Source organism: Amphiura filiformis, chromosome 13 (assembly GCF_039555335.1).
Source record: "Amphiura filiformis chromosome 13, Afil_fr2py, whole genome shotgun sequence".
NCBI classification, from domain to species: domain Eukaryota; kingdom Metazoa; phylum Echinodermata; class Ophiuroidea; order Amphilepidida; family Amphiuridae; genus Amphiura; species Amphiura filiformis.
In genome coordinates, this window is record NC_092640.1 from 17,108,045 (window position 1) to 17,129,645 (window position 21,601).

General features: G+C 37.3%; 1 protein-coding gene across 2 annotated transcripts in view; it reads right to left on the reverse strand.

Moving 5' to 3' along the window:
- LOC140168059 (uncharacterized) overlaps positions 1-21,601 on the reverse strand; it is a 73,195-nt gene that overhangs the window by 15,629 nt on the left and 35,965 nt on the right. For both annotated transcript variants that reach the window (XM_072191363.1, XM_072191362.1), the window contains exons 7-8: positions 15,787-15,948; positions 9,591-9,767 (exon numbers count right to left, since the gene is read on the reverse strand). In XM_072191363.1, the coding sequence (XP_072047464.1) occupies positions 9,591-9,767; positions 15,787-15,948 (339 nt within the window). The remainder of the gene's footprint in view (positions 1-9,590; positions 9,768-15,786; positions 15,949-21,601) is intronic.

A 21,601-nucleotide genomic window follows, 5' to 3' on the forward strand; every position in this document is an offset into this window, starting at 1 on the left:
CAGAAATGTCCTCATGTTTTGAAAGATCAGACAGATGTGGTTTGACTTGGTATAAGAATCTTGTAAGACAAAAAGAACAAAACACAGAATATAGAATCAGAATAGATCCTTTATGGTACAGACCAAAAGACTTCATCATCTTCATAGTAACTACAAATGTAATTAAGTGTGAATGCAAGTGTCGCCTGCCATGCACATGTACATTGGGTTATAGAGAATGGCAGTATTCATGCAATACAGACAGCACAATTAAGATGAGTGCAGATTTGATAGTGTACAAGCCATCTTTCGTCGGTCTATCATTTGCTAACACCAGCTTATTCAACATTCAACCCCATGCATTTGCAGGTCTCAACACACTGAAGTATCTAATCTTAGACCACAACAATATGCAAGCACTCCCCGTATCGATGTTTCAGCACTTACCACAGTTAGAAGTGCTTAATTTAAGTTACAATAACTTAACTAACTTGACCTCTGATATGTTTCATTCACTGGCTATGCTACGTTACCTTGATCTGAGTCACAATAATATTTACTTACTACCATTAGATCTGTTTGACTCACTAGATAAGTTGAATTACCTTAGCCTGTGTAGCAATGACTTAACCACAATGCCACATACAATATTTGACTCTATAAACAAAGTAGACGGATCCTTTGACTTGAGTCATAATAACCTGACCTCACTGCCAAGTGGAATACTCACCTCTTTAGTGGAAATAGATGGTACTCTTGACTTCAGCCATAATAACTTGACCACATTGCCCAGTGGGATATTTGACACACTATATAGTACACTTACCCTTAACTTGAGTCACAATACCTTATCCACATTGCCAAGTGGAATATTTGCCTCCCTAGAAATAATATGGAAAACCCTTGACTTGAGTCATAATAATTTGAGCATATTGCCAAGTGGAATATTCCCATCACTGGAGATATTATCTGGAACCCTTGACTTGAGTCATAATAATATGACCACATTACCGCGTGGAATATTGCGCTCTCTGGAGATAATATCCGGAACCCTTGACTTAAGTTATGATAACATAACCACATTGCCAAGTGGAATATTTGCCTCACTAAATGAAATATATGAAACCCTTGACTTGAGTCATAATAAATTGACGACATTACCGGGTGGAATATTTGCATCCCTGTCAGGAATATGGGGCACCCTTGACTTGAGGTATAATACCCTGACCACACTACCAAGTGGAATATTTGCCTCACTAGTAGGAATATCTGGAACCCTTGACTTGAGTCATAATAACTTGGCAACATTGCCAAATGGAATATTTGCCTGCCTACGGAACATATTTGGAACCGGCATTGACTTGAGTTATAACAAATTGACCACATTGCCCGGTGGAATATTTGCCTCCCTATGGAAAATAGATGGAACAATTAACTTTAGTCATAATAACTTGACCACTTTGCCAAGTAACTTATCTGCCACCCTAGAGACGACAATACCTGGAACCCTTGACCCATGTCACAATAACTTGACCACATTGCCAAGTGCAATATTTGACTCACTTACGGAAATATCTGGAACACTTGACCTGAGTCATAATAACATGATCATATTGCCCGACGGAATATTTACCTCCCAAAAGACAATATCTGGAACCCTTGACATAAGTCATAATAACTTGACCAAACTACCAAGTGCAATATTTGACTCACTTACGGAAATATCTGGAACCCTTGACCTGAGTCATAATAACATGAGCATATTGCCCGACGGAATATTTACCTCCCAAAAGACAATATCTGGAACCCTTGACATAAGTCATAATAACTTGACCAAACTACCAAGTGGACTATTTGCCTCACTTACGGAATCTGGAACCCTTGACCTGAGTCATAATAACATGAGCATATTACCCGATGGAATATTTACCTCCCAAAAGACAATACCTGGAACCCTTGACATAAGTCATAATAACTTGACCACACTACCAAGTGGAATATTTGACTCACTGACGGAATCTGGAACCCTTGACTTGAGTCATAATATCATGACCACATTGCCCGTTGAAATATTTGCCTCCTTAGAGACAATACCTGGAGCCCTTGACCTGAGTCATAATAACCTGTCCAAATTGCCAAGTAGAATATTTGGCTCGCTTAAGGAAATATCTGGAACTCTTGACCAGAGTCATAATACGTTGACCACACTACCAAGTGGAATATTTGCCTCCGTATGGATAATAGATGGAACCATTGACTTCAGTCATAATAACCTGACGACATTACCAAGTGGAATATTTGCCTCCTTACAGATAATGTCTGGAACTCTTGACTTGAGTCATAATACCTTGGCCACACTTCCAGGTGGAATATTTGCCTCCCTATGGGAAATATGGGGAACCCTTGACTTGAGTCATAACAAGCTGACTGCATCAATATTCACTTCAATAAGAAACTTTAATCCCGCAGGTGGTAACCTTAACATGAGTCATAATGCTTTGGTGACGTTCTCAGCTACAGGCGACGTAATGCAACACCTAGCAGTCCTTGATCTGAGTCACAATGGCTTAGTCATATTGCCAAGTGATAGGTTTGAGACTTACCGTAAATTGATTTTCCTCAGCCTTAGAAGTAATCAGTTGAAAATCAAGTCATCCCTCATATTCCATTCATTCCCTGCATTACAAGTGCTTGATTTAAGCAAGAATACTATCAATCAATTTCCATCAGATGTATTTCAGGTTACTCCAAATTTGCTAAGTTTAGATCTGTCTGAAAATGGCTTGGAGACTATTGCTTCTAGAGCATTTACAAATCTTAGTGTTTTGATTTATTTGAATGCAAGTAAAAATGTTATTTCAACTCTACCTTCCTTACGATCACAAGTGGAGTTGAAAGCTTTGGATTTTAGTGACAACAGACTTCAAAACTTGTCATTTGAAATCTTCAGTGAACTGGAAAATTTACAATCACTTTTTCTTTCTGATAACCAAATTTTAGAACTACCACCTCATGTATTTTATCATTTACCTGGACTTGTATTTCTAGATATCTCTGATAATGGTATTCAAAAAATTGGTTATAAAGCATTTTCAACTAGTCTTGAAATTATAGACCTCAGAGGAAATAACATGTATAGGATAACTAAAAAATCATTCAATACTTTGAACAGTTCGTCTGTCAAGGTTTTGGTTGACAAATTTGCAACCTGTTGCTTTGTAAATGATGAAGAGAAATGTGTATCTCAAGAACCACGCCCAGAGTATCTAACATGCAATAGAATGTTACCACACAGTTCTATTCGGGTTTCAATATGGCTCATTGGACTATCTGCACTCATCTGCAATGGAATTGCATTTTACCTACGAACACACAAAAGACAAGCAAATAAAGTTCAAACTTTACTCATAACAAATCTATCAATGTCAGACCTCCTGATGGGCATTAACATGCTCATTTTAGTTATTGCTGATTTGTACTATGAGGAGGTCTTTTCATCATATGCCCATATATGGCGACTAGGGTTTGTTTGTAAACTTGCTGGTTTTTTTTCAATATTGGCTAGTGAGGGATCTGTATTTTTTATTACCTTGATAAGCATTGATCGGTTTTTAGCAATAAAATATACATTTGGTAGCTGTCGGTTAACAGTAAAACTGGCTCGAATTTGTGTAGCACTTGCTTGGCTAGCAGCTATATTGATAAGCATCATTTCAATGAGTTTAGCAAGTGAAGATGCTGGGGTATTTAGCATGTCTGAAGTGTGCATTGGCATCCCAATAGTCCGCCGACAAATAACCAATTACAATAATAGTCATATACCACTTAATAAGACAGAGTTTGATGTTAGAATTGAAAGAGTTGAAACCACAGACCTATATAAAGTACAACATGTCAGTCTACATCAACAACCATATCAAGAAAATGTAACGCAAACCATTGCTTATGTTAGCGGAAGCCAAATTTCCCCAATATATTCCATTGTGATATTCATTGGGCTTAACCTTTTTGTTTCATGGTAGTAGCAGCTTGTTATATAGGAATATTTAGAACGGCAAGAAAAACATCACAACAAGCAGCACAAACGCAAAGACGTGACGAAGAAATACGCATGGCTAGAAAAATGTTCGCACTTGTGTTCACTGATTTTTGTTGTTGGGTCCCTTTGTGTATCACTTGCCTCCTTGCACAATGCCAAGTCATCAAGATACCCCCTGATGGGTATGTATGGATAGCAGGGTTCATACTTCCTATTAATTCATCAATAAACCCATTCATATATGTAATTTATTGGGAGATATCAGATTATTGGAAGAAAAGAAAGGAAGCTAGAAATGTAAGAGAACAAAGAGAGTTGCAACGCCGATAAGCCAAGGGACGTTATAAAACATGACTGTGAATCTTAAAATATAGTTACATGAGCAACTGATTCTGTGTATTTCAGTACATGTGACATGGTACACAAAACATGTGTGTGTTTTCTACGCGTTTTCAATTCAAAGTCCTGGGTGGGAGGGGGGGGTGTATGTGTGGGTGTGTTTTCACCAAATATTCCCACCCCCCAAATCGTGTCATGTTGTCAACAGTTGCACTCATCTGCTAGTTGTGTATACATGTAGTGAAATTGCATATGTGACACAGTCTTATTGTGCATGTTTCAGTGCCAGTAACACATGTTTGTTGTGCATGTTTCATCTAGATGCTTAAAGCCACACATTGCAATTCACCATTTCCCAGGAAAATGGTGAGACAGTAACACAAGTAGGTGTAAATTTCACCTTGAGTGCATGGATAGTCTTACAATTAGGGTCTGATTTTCTCCTGTGCCACCCAATAGAGTACCGAAGTGTGACGTCATGAAATTTTCTTTTTTGCATTTCAGCATTTTCATGACCATATTTCAGTAGAACATGATGAAAAACATACAGTCAAATTTTGGGGAATAGGATCATGAGGGCCGAGACTATGGCCCGCATGATCCGATTAGCACATTGAAATCAGTGTAAAATGGCCTGGTTCATAATGGAACCAGGCCATTTCTACTGAAATATGGTCATGAAAATGCTGAAATGCAAAAAAAGTTTTTTGTGACGTCATCACTTCGGTACTCTATACACCCTACATAGGACTACAACTGGTCAGTTTGACTCTCACTTCCAAACCTGTTTTTTCAAGTGATAAGGGCCCATAGTGATGACACATGGGTAGAATAGTTGTGTATACATGTAGTGAAATAGTTACATGTGACACAGGCTTGTTGTGCATGTTTCATCTAGTTACATAAGGACCCATAGTGGGGGACCCAGGGGGTAGAATACACATAGCTGTGTAAACATGTAGTGCATTGCTACATGTGACACAGGTTTGTGCATGTTTCATCTAGAAGCATAAGGAGCCATTGTGTGGACTCAGGAAGAGTAAAGATTTAAGGCTTGTGGCCATTGATGGGGCTCCATTGAGCAATGCAAAAGGAACTATAGAATGATTTTATTTTAACTTTTCCAGATTTCAGGCCCCCAATATATTTAACATGTTTAGGGAACAGCAACAGCAGTGCTAGTAGCAGTATTCATGTTGGATGAGAAATGCCATTTTTAACCTCCATTATGACCTGACTGATCAACAAGATGCATAATTATGGGTACAATTGTTTGTAAATATAATGGTAATCAAATTTTTCATATACATGTAGATTTATAGGCTACACAGACTTAAAAGCTTATGTAGATTATAATAGTAGGGTGGTCACATGAAAATTTCAAACCCACCCCTGGAATTGCTTTTTCTGTCAGGATTGTTCCTGCTGCAAAATGATTTAAAAAAGCTCTTGAATCAACTCAATCGGACAATCCGTTGCGAAGATACAGCCTTTTAAAGATTCACAAAATTGGCCATTTTTACCCCATTTTGAGGAAAATCCTGATTTTGTCATAAATTTGCATATTCACGGAGCGATAATTGTGGGAATAAAGCCAAAGAAGGCACAAGATGTATTGTTTTTGTTTATTTAATGTTCATTTATGCAAATATTAAAAATCCAGGGTCATAATTGCTATATTTGCTTCTTTACAACATTTTTAAAATGGCTGAAATCACAAAAATAACTCTTTTACCAGGACTTTTAAGGTAAATATATGTGATTTTCACCGTTGAGGGCGCTATTATGTGCCAATTTTGACCTTCAAAGGCCTGTATTTCCTAAACTACACAACCAAATTGTCTGATTTTTGCACAGGATTTTGCTCTGAGGGTCTAGATTGTAAAACTGAATATAGCATAATTGTACATCTTTGGGAAAATAGTTTTATTTGATGACAAAAATTATTTTGTGCGTAACTTTTTATGCGTGACCGTACAAAATGCTATATTCACCTTCATTACGAGCAGAATATTTTCTATCTAATTAGGTAGTCGGGTTTGCACAGAAGTTACTTGGAGACAAATTATATGGAATTCAAAATGCCCAAAAGTTTTCCAACTGCTGCAGAATCTGTTACATTTTCACCATACATTTGTGTATGTAGGCAGAGGTACACACAATAGCTAGCATTGTGGCCACCCTAATAATAGAAAATGAATCACTTTATAATTTGTTTACTTGAATATTGTATAGATGAGATGACATGTGTTTACATTTGGTATGCCTTTTGTTCGTCGGAGATAACAACTGCCACACAAAAGACCCTATAGTCTAAATGGAGGAAGTCAGATTTTTTGCATTAACTTCGGTTTCAAAGCAAATAATACCAAACATGTTATCTAACTTGATTACAGGTGCTAAAAGCTACTTAATATCACAAAATTAGAACAACAAAGGATTTGCAAGTTGGTTTTGAAAAGATTTTATGTGGTCCGACATAGATACTACTGTATTATTTTGTCTTGTGTGAAACAACACTGGGTGTAGTGGATATAAACATGTGACATCATAGGTCAACTTTTCTATAAAAATAGTATGTAGTAACAACATAATGCAAGTGTAGTGGTGTAAATATTGGCAAAAAATCACTGCATTTTGATCACTGCATTTTGTCACCCTCCCCCCCCCCCCCGGACATTTTTGGCACTGGACTAAAAGACTAAGTCTTAGATTTGATTGTTGCTCATCGCATTCCACAGCAGATTGCATCAGAATGGTATTTTTTTAATATAAATATATACAAGTCACATTGGTTAGATAAAGACATAATATAGTACTCTGCATTATTGGGATTTACAAGTTTTTTTCTTCACCCAGAGTGGCCAGCGCAAATGTTGGAATAAATCCATGTGCACTTGGCCAGATTTGAACCGGCCCCTTCGGATCGACACTTTAACCACTAAGTCATGAGTACTGTGAACTACATATAGATCACATAACTCTTAGGTTCAATTTTTTTTTATCGCATTCCATAGAGGATTGCATCAGATCACTATTTATCTAGCGATCAGAAGGTTGCGGGTTCAAATCTGGACAAGTGCAAATGTATCTTTTCTTCTTTTTTCAACGTTTATGTGCACCATCCACTCTAAGGGAAGATAAAAACTTGTACAAATGCAAGCATTCTTTAATGCAGAGACAGTAGTGGTAACACTTTTTATTGCAATTGAATAAAAAGAAACTACTTGGCAGTATATTATTAATATATGCTAGAGAGAATTAAAAGAAAAAATATAAACAAAGAAAGAATGTGATGTTGCATCTTTTCTTGGGTTGTGTGTGTTTAAGTAAAAGAATAGGCCTATGGCCCAGAATGGATTTCATCCAGGGATGGTTCTCAGTATTTTTCTGGGTAATTTTGGTTCCTTGGTTCCAAGGATTGTAAATGGGCTATTCCAATTGAATTCCATACACCCCTATGGAAGATATACCTTAATCTTCCACACAGGGAGTGTGAATTTCAAATGGGTTTACCTGAATGGGACACTCCATTTGAAATCTACATCCCCTGTGTGGGAGATTAAGGTCATGTCTTCCACAGGGGGTGTATGGAATAGCTCAAAGGACCCCTTTTATGTGAACAAAAATATCCATAACAAGACCATTTTCAGTGCAATTGTGGTGAAACATATACCCCTAAGGTGACATAAAAAAAAAAAAAAAAAAAAACCCTGTTCTACGGGCCAGACAGAACCAGATTAAAAAGAATTAAAAAAAAAAAATTCCTGTAGACATGAAAGCCGACCCAAATTTCGAAAATGTTTTTTTTTGTATTTCCCCTATTACATATTTTGTTGATTTTTTGGGTCATTTGCGCAAAATAAAACCCTACTTGAAAGGTCTGTCTGCCCGTAGTACAGGGTTTTTTGTCTAAGGGACACACATTAAAGGGGTTGCTTTACAGGTGGTTAGTTAGTTGTTTGTCTGGAAGAGGATAAATTACCTTTCAAAATCTGAGAAATCCTTGAAAAATTTAAAAACAAATTTTTTTTTTTTTTTTTTGCAAACATACTTTTGCATCCAAAAAATCGCTGTTTTCAATTCCATACAATGTACAACTAAAAAAAACTTCTTTTGCTTATTTATTCATTTTTTTTTTTTTTCAAAACAGTTCCCCTGTCCTGGAAGACTAATGGTGCATCCCTAATAAATTAGTTTCTGTGAAAATATACCCCTAATGTGCCAATCGATACCGGGACATAACAATTTGGCCAGTTATTTGCTTCAATCCTACGTAGGATTGAAGCAAATATCTGGTCAAATTGTTGTGTATACTCCATCTACCACACTTTAACCAAAATGATACCTGTAGTGACTAGTGTGAATTTGATACTCTAGCGGGAGGCCCTGGACCATAGCTAGTGCCACATATTTTTCTTGGGTACCCAAACAAAATCCGAGATATCCCCTCCTTGGGGAGGTGGGTTGTCTTGGATGTTGTTTGGATACTCATTCTAGTGAAGGAAAATATTTTCATAGTGGATTTCACTATAATTAAAGAAAGAATTAAAAAGACTAGTTTGCATCTGATGTCACTGTCAATCAAACTCCCTACGACCTTTGATTGGTTAATAGGTCGTAAAAGGAAGGTGCCAATTGGAGAAAAGGAATCACAGAAAATGGCAAAACATGTACTTTACAAGGCAAAAAGCAAATTTTCTAGGCATTGTTGACATGGTGCCCCAAGTTTCCTACTATGAAGACCTAACTTTTGAGACGGTTTGTATATTTGAAGGCGCCCTGTTTTACTGCCGCGTTCAGCAACTCATCATCACAACACTTGTAAACAAACCGTGCCCAAGTTTGATTGACAGATGACATCAGACGAAAACTCAGACATCTTTTTAATTCTGTCTTTGATCATATGTTTTTTGTACGCAACTTTTGTAGCACAACTTGTAGCCCATGTCCTACCACGCCTTGGTGACAAGATCACGCACTGAAAGTTCTAAAAATACAAAAAACAAACACGGTAAAGACACAACTGCACCCAAATTCTTGGAAGAAGTCCGTCACAAAATGTACCCAAAAATTTCTCAGTCATCAGCCCCGAACGTTGACGACTGAGGGCGCCAGTCTAGATGCCCACCCTGTTTTGAACTTTGACCTTACCTTGCTTCTTTGCCTCTCTTCCTTGACGACTGAGGGCGTCATGCTAGATCCCCGCCCCCGTTTTGAACTTTGACCTTACCTTGCTTCTTTGCCTCTCTTCCTCTAGTGCTGTTGTCATGGTTTTTCTATGTTGTTCTCTCTCATCTTCTAATGCTTTAGCACCTTCTAACGTTTGTGCTTCTAGTTGACCTTTACCCTTTGACCTTTCTTCTTCCAATGCTTTCTGAAGAGTTTCATGACATGAGGATTGTGTGTCCTATCACCAGAAAAACAGACAAATACACATACAAAACTATATTTTTGCACAGTTTTTTCAACATAGGGGCGCAGTTCAAACCAGGCTCATAACTCCACTGTGTACCTCCACTTTAAAGACATAGGTCATATAAGATTGACACCGAGGATGCAGTGATTCTTGAAAGAAAGGGAGGACTGAGACACAACTTATCTCGCATGTGACCGGGCCATCAAGAAGATCCCTAGTTGTCTTGAAGTGTTCACATGACCAGCCCAGTGGGTCAGTTGCCTGATGAAGTCTGATAGTATATATAGCAAGTTGTAAAAGTAAGTTCCAGTAAAAGATATAATTAAAAACTTTGTGAGTTAGGAAGAGTATTGTTATTGAGTGGGTACATCCCACAGAGGAGAAAGAAAACAGAGAGTGTACAGAGATTGTTCCATGAAATGCGACAGGCGAGACTGCTACGCAATTACCGCGTATTTTCATGGTCTATCGCGTAATCGCGAAACCACGCAATGCTCTATCGCGTATACGCGATCTATCGCGTAAGGCACGCAGCTCTGGCGTGATTGTTAGACACGGCACGATCGAACATTCGCCCCTCATGAATATGCGAGAACGCACCGCATACAATACATGGGGACTTTGACTGTACGCTCTCTGTTTTCTTTCTCCTCTGTGGTACATCCACAGAGATTACTCCCCATTCCAGAAAAATACAGAACTAATTTTTTGGAATTAAATAAATTATTATCCTGTTTTGCCAAATGAAACATAGCTAAATTCTAATCCTTTAGTTAGTCCTAACTAGCAATAAAAGTTTTAATATTTTTGCAATTTGAGGGAAAATGGTCCAAAAACATGCAATTTTGCATGTTTTCTTTCAATTGTAGTCACAAAATTGTAAGACTTGGCACAAGTCTAAGTATTCAAAATCTTGAGTATAGGCTAAGGGTTAGCTCATAATTTTAATAGTATATGTTATTTTTGCTAATTGATTATGAAAAAGATTGGAAAATGTGTTTTCCAAAAATTAGAATGCATAACTTGAAATTAGTCTTTGTTCAAGTCTTTAGGCCTGATCGTCACAGAATACGAAAAAGGTCGAAAAACACCCTAAAAATGCATGTTTTTGGCCCTTAATTTCCAAAAATTGACCAAATATTAAAATTTGACTTTTATTGCCAGTTAGGACTACCTAAAGGATTAGGATTAAGCTATGATTCATTTGGCAAAACAGAATAATATTTTTTTAATCCAAAAAAATTAGTTCTGTATTTTTCTGGAATGGGGAGTAGACCAGAAAACCTGTCTCCACCATGCTTGTGTGTTCATGAGGGCAAAATAGTGCACCTCTGGCTTATTTTGCTATGTGCCACTAAACGTTTTGATTTAAAGTGTGTGCTTGATAGCACTCTGCATGTAAAGCGTTATGCTGAAAGCTATGAATGCATGTAAAGCGTTATGCTGAACGCTATAAATGCATTTAAAGCGTTATGCTGAACGCTATAAATGCATTTAAAGCGATAGCTGAACGCTATAAATGCATTTAAAGCGTTATGCTGAAAGCTATAAATGCAAGTAAAGCGTTAAGCTGAACGCTATAAATGCATTTAAAGCGTTATGCTGAACGCTATAAATGCAAGTAAAGCGTTAAGCTGAACGTTATAAATGCATTTAAAGCGTTAAGCTGAACGCTATAAATGCATGTAAAGCGTTATGCTGAGCGCTATAAATGCATGTAAAATGTTATGCTGAACGCTATAAATGCATGTAAAGCGTTATGCTGAACGCTATAAATGCATGTAAAGTGCCTGCTTGATAGCGCTCTGCATGTAAAGGGTTATGCTGAAAGCTATAAATGCATTTAAAGCATTATGCTGAATGCTATAAATGCATTTAAAGCGTTATGCTGAAAGCTATAAATGCATGTAAAGCGTTATGCTGAACGCTATAAATGCATTTAAAGCGATATGCTGAACGCTATAAATGCATTTAAAGTATTATGCTGAACGCTATAAATGCATTTAAAGCGTTATGTTGAACGCTATAAATGCATTTAAAGCGTTATGCTGAACGCTATAAATGCATGTAAAGCGTTATGCTGAACGTATGTGAAGCGTTATGCTGAGCGCTATAAATGCATGTAAAGTGTTATGCTGAACGCTATAAATGCATGTAAAGCGTTATGCTGAACGCTATATGCATTTAAAGCGTTATGCTGAACGCTATAAATGCATTTAAAGCGTTATGCTGAACGCTATAAATGTATTTAAAGCGTTATGCTGAACGCTATAAATGCATGTAAAGCGTTATGCTGAACGCTTTAAATGCATGTGAAGCGTTATGCTGAAGCGCTATAAATGCAAGTAAGCGTTATGCTGAGCGCTATAAATGCATGTAAAGTGTTATGCTGAACGCTATAAATGCATGTAAAGCGTTATGCTGAATGCTATAAATGCATGTAAAGTGTTATGCTGAACGCTATAAATGCATGTAAAGCGTTACGCTGAAAGCTATAAATGCATTTAAAGCGTTATGCTGAATGCTATAAATGCATTTAAAGCGTTATGCTGAACGCTATAAATGCATTTGAAGCGTTATGCTGAACGCTATAAATGCATGTAAAGCGTTATGCTGAACGCTTTAAATGCATGTGAAGCGTTATGCTGAACGCTATAAATGCAAGTAAGCGTTATGCTGAGCGCTATAAATGCATGTAAAGTGTTATGCTTAACGCTATAAATGCATGTAAAGCGTTATGCTGAACGCTATAAATGCATGTTAAGCGTCAGGCCCGTAGCCAGGGGGGGTTCGAGGGGTTCGATCGAACCCCCTAAAATTTTCACACAAAAGGAGAACATGAGAAATGTGGGTGAAATTGCCATTTTAGCATAAAATTGTTATTTTTAGGGCTGCAGCGCATTTGTCCCGCTTAATTTTAGGATCAGTATGTATGCGGAAAATAAATGATGACTTAATTAATGCAATAAATATAGCAGAGTAAATTGGCTCTGTGTCTCATCTAGATTTGAAGATTTTATTAAAAAACGATGACCGAGAAAGCTTAGTTCAGAGATGAAGGAAGTGATATAGGCCTAACATATGAAACTAAGAAAATAATTGATATTATTTGTGATGAAATAACGCACCTGATTTGCAACTTTTTCTTGTTGTAACCGCGCTAATTTGCCTATTTGCTATAGTATATTGAACCCATATATTCCTGATAATAATGTAAAAATAATGCACCAAATGCCTTCAATTGGGACTTTATATTTCAAAATTCGTCAAATTATGAGGGGGCACATCCCCTCACCCCCCGCGCCTGATAGGCAACTTTTTCTTGTTTTAAAGCAGCTAATTTGCCTCTGCTATAATATATTGATCCTATATATTCCTGATAATGTAAAAATGGTGCACCAAATGCCTTCATTTCAAGGGGACTACATTTTTCAAAAGTCTCAGGGGGGAATATCCCCCCTCAGACATCCCTGTGCCTGATTTGCAACTTTTTCTTGTTTAACCACGCTTCAATTTCTGAGGGGGCACATCCCCCCTCAGACACCCCCCGCGCCTGATTTGCAACTTTTTCTTGTTTTAACCACACTAATTTGCCTCTTTGCTACAATATATTGAACCCATATATTCCTGATAATAATGTAAAAATGGTGCACCAAATGCCTTCAATTGGGACTTCGTTTTTCAAAATTCTTCAATTTCTGAGGGGCCACATCCCCCTCAGACACCTCCCTGCGCCGCGCACTTGCGCGGCGCCATGGCCGCTATGCGGCCATTACTTCTATCATTTAATAATAATTAGGCCTACCATAAATCTGAAAAACGAACCCCCTAACTCAGAGGGCTGGCTACGGGCCTGAGCGTTATACTGAATGCTATAAATGCATTTAAAGCATTATGCTGAACGCTATAAATGCATTTAAAGCGTTATGCTGAACGCTATAAATGCATGTAAAGCATTATGCTGAACGCTTTAAATGCATGTGAAGCATTATGCTGAACGCTATAAATGCAAGTAAGCGTTATGCTGAGCGCTATAAATGCATGTAAAGTGTTATGCTAAACGCTATAAATGCATGTAAAGCGTTATGCTGAACGCTTTAAATGCATGTGAAGCGTTATGCTGAATGCTATAAATGCAAGTAAGCGTTATGCTGAGCGCTATAAATGCATGTAAAGTGTTATGCTGAACGCTATAAATGCATGTAAAGCGTTATGCTGAATGCTATAAATGCATGTAAAGTGTTATGCTGAACGCTATAAATGCATGTAAAGCGTTACGCTGAAAGCTATAAATGCATGTAAAGTGTTATGCTGAACGCTATAAATGCATGTAAAGCATTATGCTGAACGCTTTAAATGCATGTGAAGCATTATGCTGAACGCTATAAATGCAAGTAAGCGTTATGCTGAGCGCTATAAATGCATGTAAAGTGTTATGCTTAACGCTATAAATGCATGTAAAGCGTTATGCTGAACGCTATAAATGCATGTTAAGCGTTATACTGAATGCTATAAATGCATTTAAAGCGTTATGCTGAACGCTATAAATGCATTTAAAGCGTTATGCTGAATGCTATAAATGCATGTAAAGCATTATGCTGAACGCTTTAAATGCATGTGAAGCATTATGCTGAACGCTATAAATGCAAGTAAGCGTTATGCTGAGCGCTATAAATGCATGTAAAGTGTTAGCCTATGCTAAACGCTATAAATGCATGTAAAGCGTTATGCTGAACGCTATAAATGCATGTAAAGTGTTATGCTGAACGCTATAAATGCATGTAAAGCGTTATGCTGAATGCTATAAATGCATGTAAAGTGTTATGCTGAACGCTATAAATGCATGTAAAGCGTTACGCTGAAAGCTATAAATGCATTTAAAGCGTTATGCTGAATGCTATAAATGCATTTAAAGCGTTATGCTGAACGCTATAAATGCATTTGAAGCGTTATGCTGAACGCTATAAATGCAAGTAAGCGTTATGCTGAGCGCTATAAATGCATGTAAAGTGTTATGCTTAACGCTATAAATGCATGTAAAGCGTTATGCTGAACGCTATAAATGCATGTTAAGCGTTATACTGAATGCTATAAATGCATTTAAAGCGTTATGCTGAACGCTATAAATGCATTTAAAGCGTTATGCTGAACGCTATAAATGCATGTAAAGCATTATGCTGAACGCTTTAAATGCATGTGAAGCATTATGCTGAACGCTATAAATGCAAGTAAGCGTTATGCTGAGCGCTATAAATGCATGTAAAGTGTTATGCTAAACGCTATAAATGCATGTAAAGCGTTATGCTGAACGCTTTAAATGCATGTGAAGCGTTATGCTGAACGCTATAAATGCAAGTAAGCGTTATGCTGAGCGCTATAAATGCATGTAAAGTGTTATGCTGAACGCTATAAATGCATGTAAAGCGTTATGCTGAATGCTATAAATGCATGTAAAGTGTTATGCTGAACGCTATAAATGCATGTAAAGCGTTACGCTGAAAGCTATAAATGCATTTAAAGCGTTATGCTGAATGCTATAAATGCATGTAAAGCATTATGCTGAACGCTTTAAATGCATGTGAAGCATTATGCTGAACGCTATAAATGCAAGTAAGCGTTGTGCTGAGCGCTATAAATGCATGTAAAGTGTTATGCTTAACGCTATAAATGCATGTAAAGCGTTATGCTGAACGCTATAAATGCATGTTAAGCGTTATACTGAATGCTATAAATGCATTTAAAGCGTTATGCTGAACGCTATAAATGCATTTAAAGCGTTATGCTGAACGCTATAAATGCATGTAAAGCATTATGCTGAACGCTTTAAATGCATGTGAAGCATTATGCTGAACGCTATAAATGCATGTAAAGCGTTATGCTGAACGCTATAAATGCATGTAAAGTGTTATGCTGAACGCTATAAATGCCGGAGGTACACTCTGCATTACGCACAGGGCAATTCTGAGTCGGTTCTCCTTAGATCTAACCTCTTTGATTACACCATACTCACCTGTACTGCCTGATCTAATGCTTGTTTGTTTTTATTTCTCTCCTCCAGTAAACATTCTTCTAATGCAGCTTTTTGTGCCACCACCTGTTTGTCTAATGCCTGTTGAATTATTTCACTGCTCTTTTGTCTTTCCTCTTCAAGTACTTGTGTTAGTCTATCATGCTGGGGACAAAAGAAAAAAAAAGAGAAAATAGATTATCATCGAAAAAAACGGGAAAAACAAACAAACAGTCAAACTATCGGAGAGAAGTAATGGACAAAGTGATACAAGAAGGAGCTAAGATAATACATTACATACATGTAGTAAGCTCCAATTTTTCGCATAGCTCATTTTATAGTCTTATTTTCAAACTTTGTTTGGCAGGCAGGCAGGACAACAATGACATTCAAAATCTAAAAGGTCTGGCAGTTCGTGATTAACTGGTCAAAATAATGACAAAGAGAGAATTGACATTTTTTGACATTTCTCTATACCTCAAGAACCGTAAAACCAATGGAATTGTTTTATATCATCTTTGAGATTCTCTTTTTTTTAAGGTGGACGTTCCTCACTGGTAGGCCAACATCTCAAATTATATTTTTTTCCTGCTTCCCTGATGTATCTTATTCAACATCTTTTGCTTTGCTTGTAAGATTCCACATAGTTTTAAGGGCTCGCATAGGGATGTTTTCATATATTTTTTGTGGGACCTGAGAGCACATCAGACATATCAAATTCCATTTTGAAAACGAGGAATGATTAAAAATTGATATTTTTGAAATTTAACAGTCCTGAAAGTTAATTGTAAATCTAATGATATGTACTTAAAAGTGTATGAAGCTGGGATGAAAAAGCTGTCCATCATATGAACATTTTAATCTTTCGTATTTCAACTGTGATAACTGACCTCTTCCTGAAATCAGTATGATCAGCTTGTTTATCACCCTCCTCCTAAGACCCTGTAGTCCATTGTGACAAAGTGGGATAAATGGGGCAAATATCTAATCACTGCACTTTATTTGGATCAAACTCTACCCTTTTCTTCTCATCTTCTCTGTATTAGCTTAATATGTTGGGAAATTACAGAAAAATTCTCAATTTGAAAGTGGCATCTTATCTCTGATTTTTTACAATTTCAAATACTTTTTACATCAGATTGAAGTCACATGATGGCATGTTCACATGGGTGTGAGCATTCATCATGCTATTATCAATTATGATATATTATAATTCTAAGTAAATCCTCCTCCACATCTGTTTTTTCCAGGGTCTATGTGGGCAGCAAGTCCAACTAGAGCTACTGTGGCTCACGAGCCACGAATGTCAGGCGGTGATTGATTCTGATTAGCATCGTTTGACCTTAGACCTCGGGGAAACTCATGCTATACTCCCCAAGTGTCAAGGATCATTTTCTGCAAGTTACAGCTCGATTGGAGCAACTTTAAATTTGACCTGACCTTTGACCTTGGATGACCTTTGCGGTTTTATACTCCTGAGGTATTAGGGATTGTGTTCCCTGATTCACAGGCTGTTTGGAGCAACTTAATATTTGACCTGACCTTTGACCTCGGATGACCTTTGCGGTTTTACACTCCTGAAGTGTCGAGGATCATTTTTCCTGAGTTGCAGCTCAATCGGAGCAACTTAAAATTTGACCTGACCTTTGACCTCCGATGACCTTTATGGATTTATACTCCTTAAGTGTCAGGGATTGTTTTCCCTGAGTTACAGCCCCATCGGATTAACTTTGAATTTGACCTGACTCCCCCCTCCTCCCCTACCCACGCTGCCCTCCCGCACTTCCCCGTGTCTATTACTTGGTCCATATAGCAAATAACCCCCCCAAAAAAAAAAGAAAGAAAATCTTATGTGAGATCCACTGCTCTATCTTCCCAAAACCACACCACTGCCCCTACACTAGACAATCTCTGACATGTTCAGTTTGGTCTAGACTGTGGTTAAGATTTAATATGTTGAGACTTTCAAAATATTTACTATGCTTATCTCTCGTTATCAAAACAGCAGACAAACTGTCTCCCTGCCTAAGTTAACTGCCAAATTGCTGCCTCTAATGATAGCTGCTTCATTACATTTCACACAAATATTTTCACAAAATGACCCCTATCAAGCCTTACATGAACTTTGACCCCAATCTGTGGTACAACTTATTTGAAGCTTGCGCCAGCGGTTCTTGCTGACCATGTTTGGTGGTCATAGCATGTCATTTAAAGGAGCAGTAGCATTTTTAAGATTTTTACAAAATGACCCCTAATAACCCTTACGTGACCTTTGACCCCTATCCGTGTAGAAGTTATATTAAGCTTGGGTCAGTGCTTCTTGTGGCCAAGTTTGGTCAAAATTGGTGCAAGCGTCTGGCACTAGTAGCAATTTTTGGTTTTACTAAAGAAGAAAGAAGATTTGAGAGCTTCACAGTATATCAGGCGGATAAATCCGCCTGACATAATAAAGTGATTAATAACCATTTGTGTGGTGTTCAGTCAGGTGTATCTATAGCTTGGTCATTTTACACCACATTTGTGACATGATATGATCTAATTAGCCACATGTCAAAATGTTTGACAATTTAATTATCTCCCTCTTCATAGCTTGCAAACAAACTTTTTTTGTCAACTATTTGGTTTACCATACTAGCCATGATGGGACCAAGCATTGGTAGGATAAGTGAAAAATATGGATAAGTGAATTATATGTAATTCTGCATTGAATGTCTGAAGTGCTAACATTGAGACAGCAAAACGTTAAGGTCATGCGTGACTCGCCACCCAAAAAAGGGATTTTCCAAATTTGACTCAAATTAATTGATGATATCTCTGCCAAGCAAGATGGTATTGCCTGAATTAGTCTCATTTTATAGCTAATAAAATGCACTTTCAACACTGTAAAAAGAAATTCTTCAGCCTTTCTAATACTGACACTGTGCTTCATAGAATTCAGAATGGGCAGGGTGGCAGAGGTGGGGGATGTGTTACACACAAACTCTATGGGATTGATTTTCTTTGTGTATAATCTGCATAACAGTGCTTCTGTAAAGGCTGCAAATTGGATTTTGACCCTATTTAGCATCTAAAAGACTCATAACCTTACAGCAACAATTCTAATTTTACATACAAAACTACCTGTTTCCATAGTGAATTAGGGGTTCATTCATATATTTTCATGACTAAACGGTTGTTTATGCCCGAGGGCCGCTTGACCCCGTTCATACATACCAGAACATTTTGTGATTCTTATTTCATCAAAATAATAACAAAAAATTACGAGTAACATTATTAAAAAACATGATTTTCCTTGCATTTTCCCTACCCGGCGATATCACATCCGGGACACCGGGCATAAACGCCCGGCTCTCGACCAATCACGCGCGCTGTTATATAGCGTGTATGTATGAACACTGTAGTTTAGTAATATGGATGTCTTCAAAATCTAAATGTTACTGTAAAAGTTTAATTACTTATCCTATCAAAGTCAAAGTATAGACTTTCTGAAGGGAAATTTGATTTTTTTCTGTATGGGTTAGGGGCAAAATGTTTCAGTTCAAAATATGTTGAATTGTAAAAAATTCTAACATACTTTGGGACACCTTGTATTCCGAGATTACCAAACAGCTGTGATTTTGGTTTCTTCCAAAGTCAGTAGGCTCCCCATATCCTCTAACCAAATGAATGTTGTTTACTTCTAGTATATTACTGCAAGTTGGCAAAAAGCAATTCATTAACCCTAACCGCCTAAGGGCTTTTTGGCGAAGGGAAGGGAAAGAAGAAAAGAGAGAAAAGAAGGAAAGAAGTTGTTTGCTCTGGGTGGGATTCGAACCCGAGACCCCTCGCATGCCAGGCACTGGGTCAGCGACACTTTGCCCGCGGGTCTTGGGCTTCGCTGGCCAGCGAAACCGTGCCTATATATCACTTAGGGCGATTGCATCATCACACCACGTGGGATGCATGCACGAACAGCGCATATATCAAGTAGTATTTTGTAGTATACCGTCCTGTTAGGGTTAAGTAACCCATTTTTATCTTAATCTTTTTTATTCCACCCTGTATAACTTGAAGGTCACCCTGTATAATGAGATGAAATGTGTATATTTAAATTGCTAATGCCTTCAGCTTTCCAAAAATGTATACTTTTGCTAGTTTGGGGTTGATAATTGTAGAGATATTCTAATTTGAAACTCGATTGGTGTAAAAATTCATAATATTTGTGATGTAACGCTAAGGGTGGCGAGTTCAAGACACACGGCCTTACTCAAAATGGGGTAATAATGCTAAAATATGGTATTTGAATGCTTTATGCCACATAGTTGTAGCCTTCTAAATGCATGAAATCAACCTCTCAAGGCATTAAAAACATGTTTTTCTATGAGATCACATGTCCAGATATAATTGATAGATCCTTAAGAGAGGTCCGGATAAGGGAGGTTGGACTGTATCTGAAAGTAAAAACTTACATAACCATAGATGGGTCCAGGTTTATGATATCTAACCACAGTATATCTAAAATACCCCAATTTTTAACCCTAAACTATAAAGTTGCCTTTTTTGAAATTGGTCTATGGGAGCAATCAACAGTTTTTGCCCATTATCCCAAAAAGATCAATTTGTCATGGGGTGGCAGCATAGGATCCACAACTTTGAAGTTCCCCCTATTTGAACTAAATAAAAAAAAAATTACGAAATTTACGAGTACTTTCTAATGAATTACTTGCGTCATAATGTAACCTATATGACAATTTCTTGCTAAATTAAATTGCATGTTGGCTATTCAGTTACACAGGTTTTGATATCAAATATTCCTAATTATACTAATTTCCTGCTAAAGTTTTACATTTCAATGTGAAGCTGATATTTTTTGCAGATTATTAAAACAATGCTGAGCTTGATATGGCTTTGTAGGAAGTATATCATCCCACAAAGTAAGAATTAGAGAATAAGGCGCGTGAAAGTTGATTCCGAGTTTCTCGTCACCCGCCCGCATCACTTTTTGGAAACCAAAAACACCCGCGTCAAATTTTCAAAAATGCCAAAATAATTCATTATTTTCAAAGTATCAGTGTTTTCACCAGATTTAGCAATTGGAAACTTATATTTTTGATTGTAAAACATATAAATTCATAACTTGGAAGCAAAACCAGGCTCTTTTCTAACTTTTCTAGTCCCTACCCATATAAAAACATGTTTATAAATAACATGTATGAGTGTGGCTTTAAATCAACACGCATTTTAGGTCAATAATGAAATCTGATGAAAAATGAAAAATGAAAAATGAAAAAGTCACCTCACCAACCTGGAAAAAAAAGGGATGATAAACTCGGAATTGACTTTCATGGGCCTAAAAGATAGGAATTTTTGTTTTTACTATCCTCTACCATGTAATAGACAACAGGCAGGTCCAATATTTTGAATAGTGGATGCCAGGGCAGCCGGTATCCACTACGACAAAAATATTGGACCTGCCTGTCATCTTTCACACGGTAGAGGATAGTAAAAACAAAAATTCCTATCGTTTATTCTCATTCTTAGTCAGTACAATATTTTTTTAAAGTGGAAGCTCCACTTTTGGTTCAAGTTCCTTAGGGAATTAGTGAAGGTTAAAATGTATCCATGTAAATTCTGTTCTGTCTGTCATCAAAGTAACAGGTGTAAGAAAGTTCTTCTGTGGTGAACTGGCCAAGTGGGGCTTGGTGTTTAATAACTAAACCCTGTTTTATTTAGCAAAAATTAAGTTAAAATGAACAAAACTTGTTTACCGTTTTAGTTGCACGTACTGCGCCTCTCGTTCGCGCATCATTATAGAATGCACTACATACGCGCGCTTCCA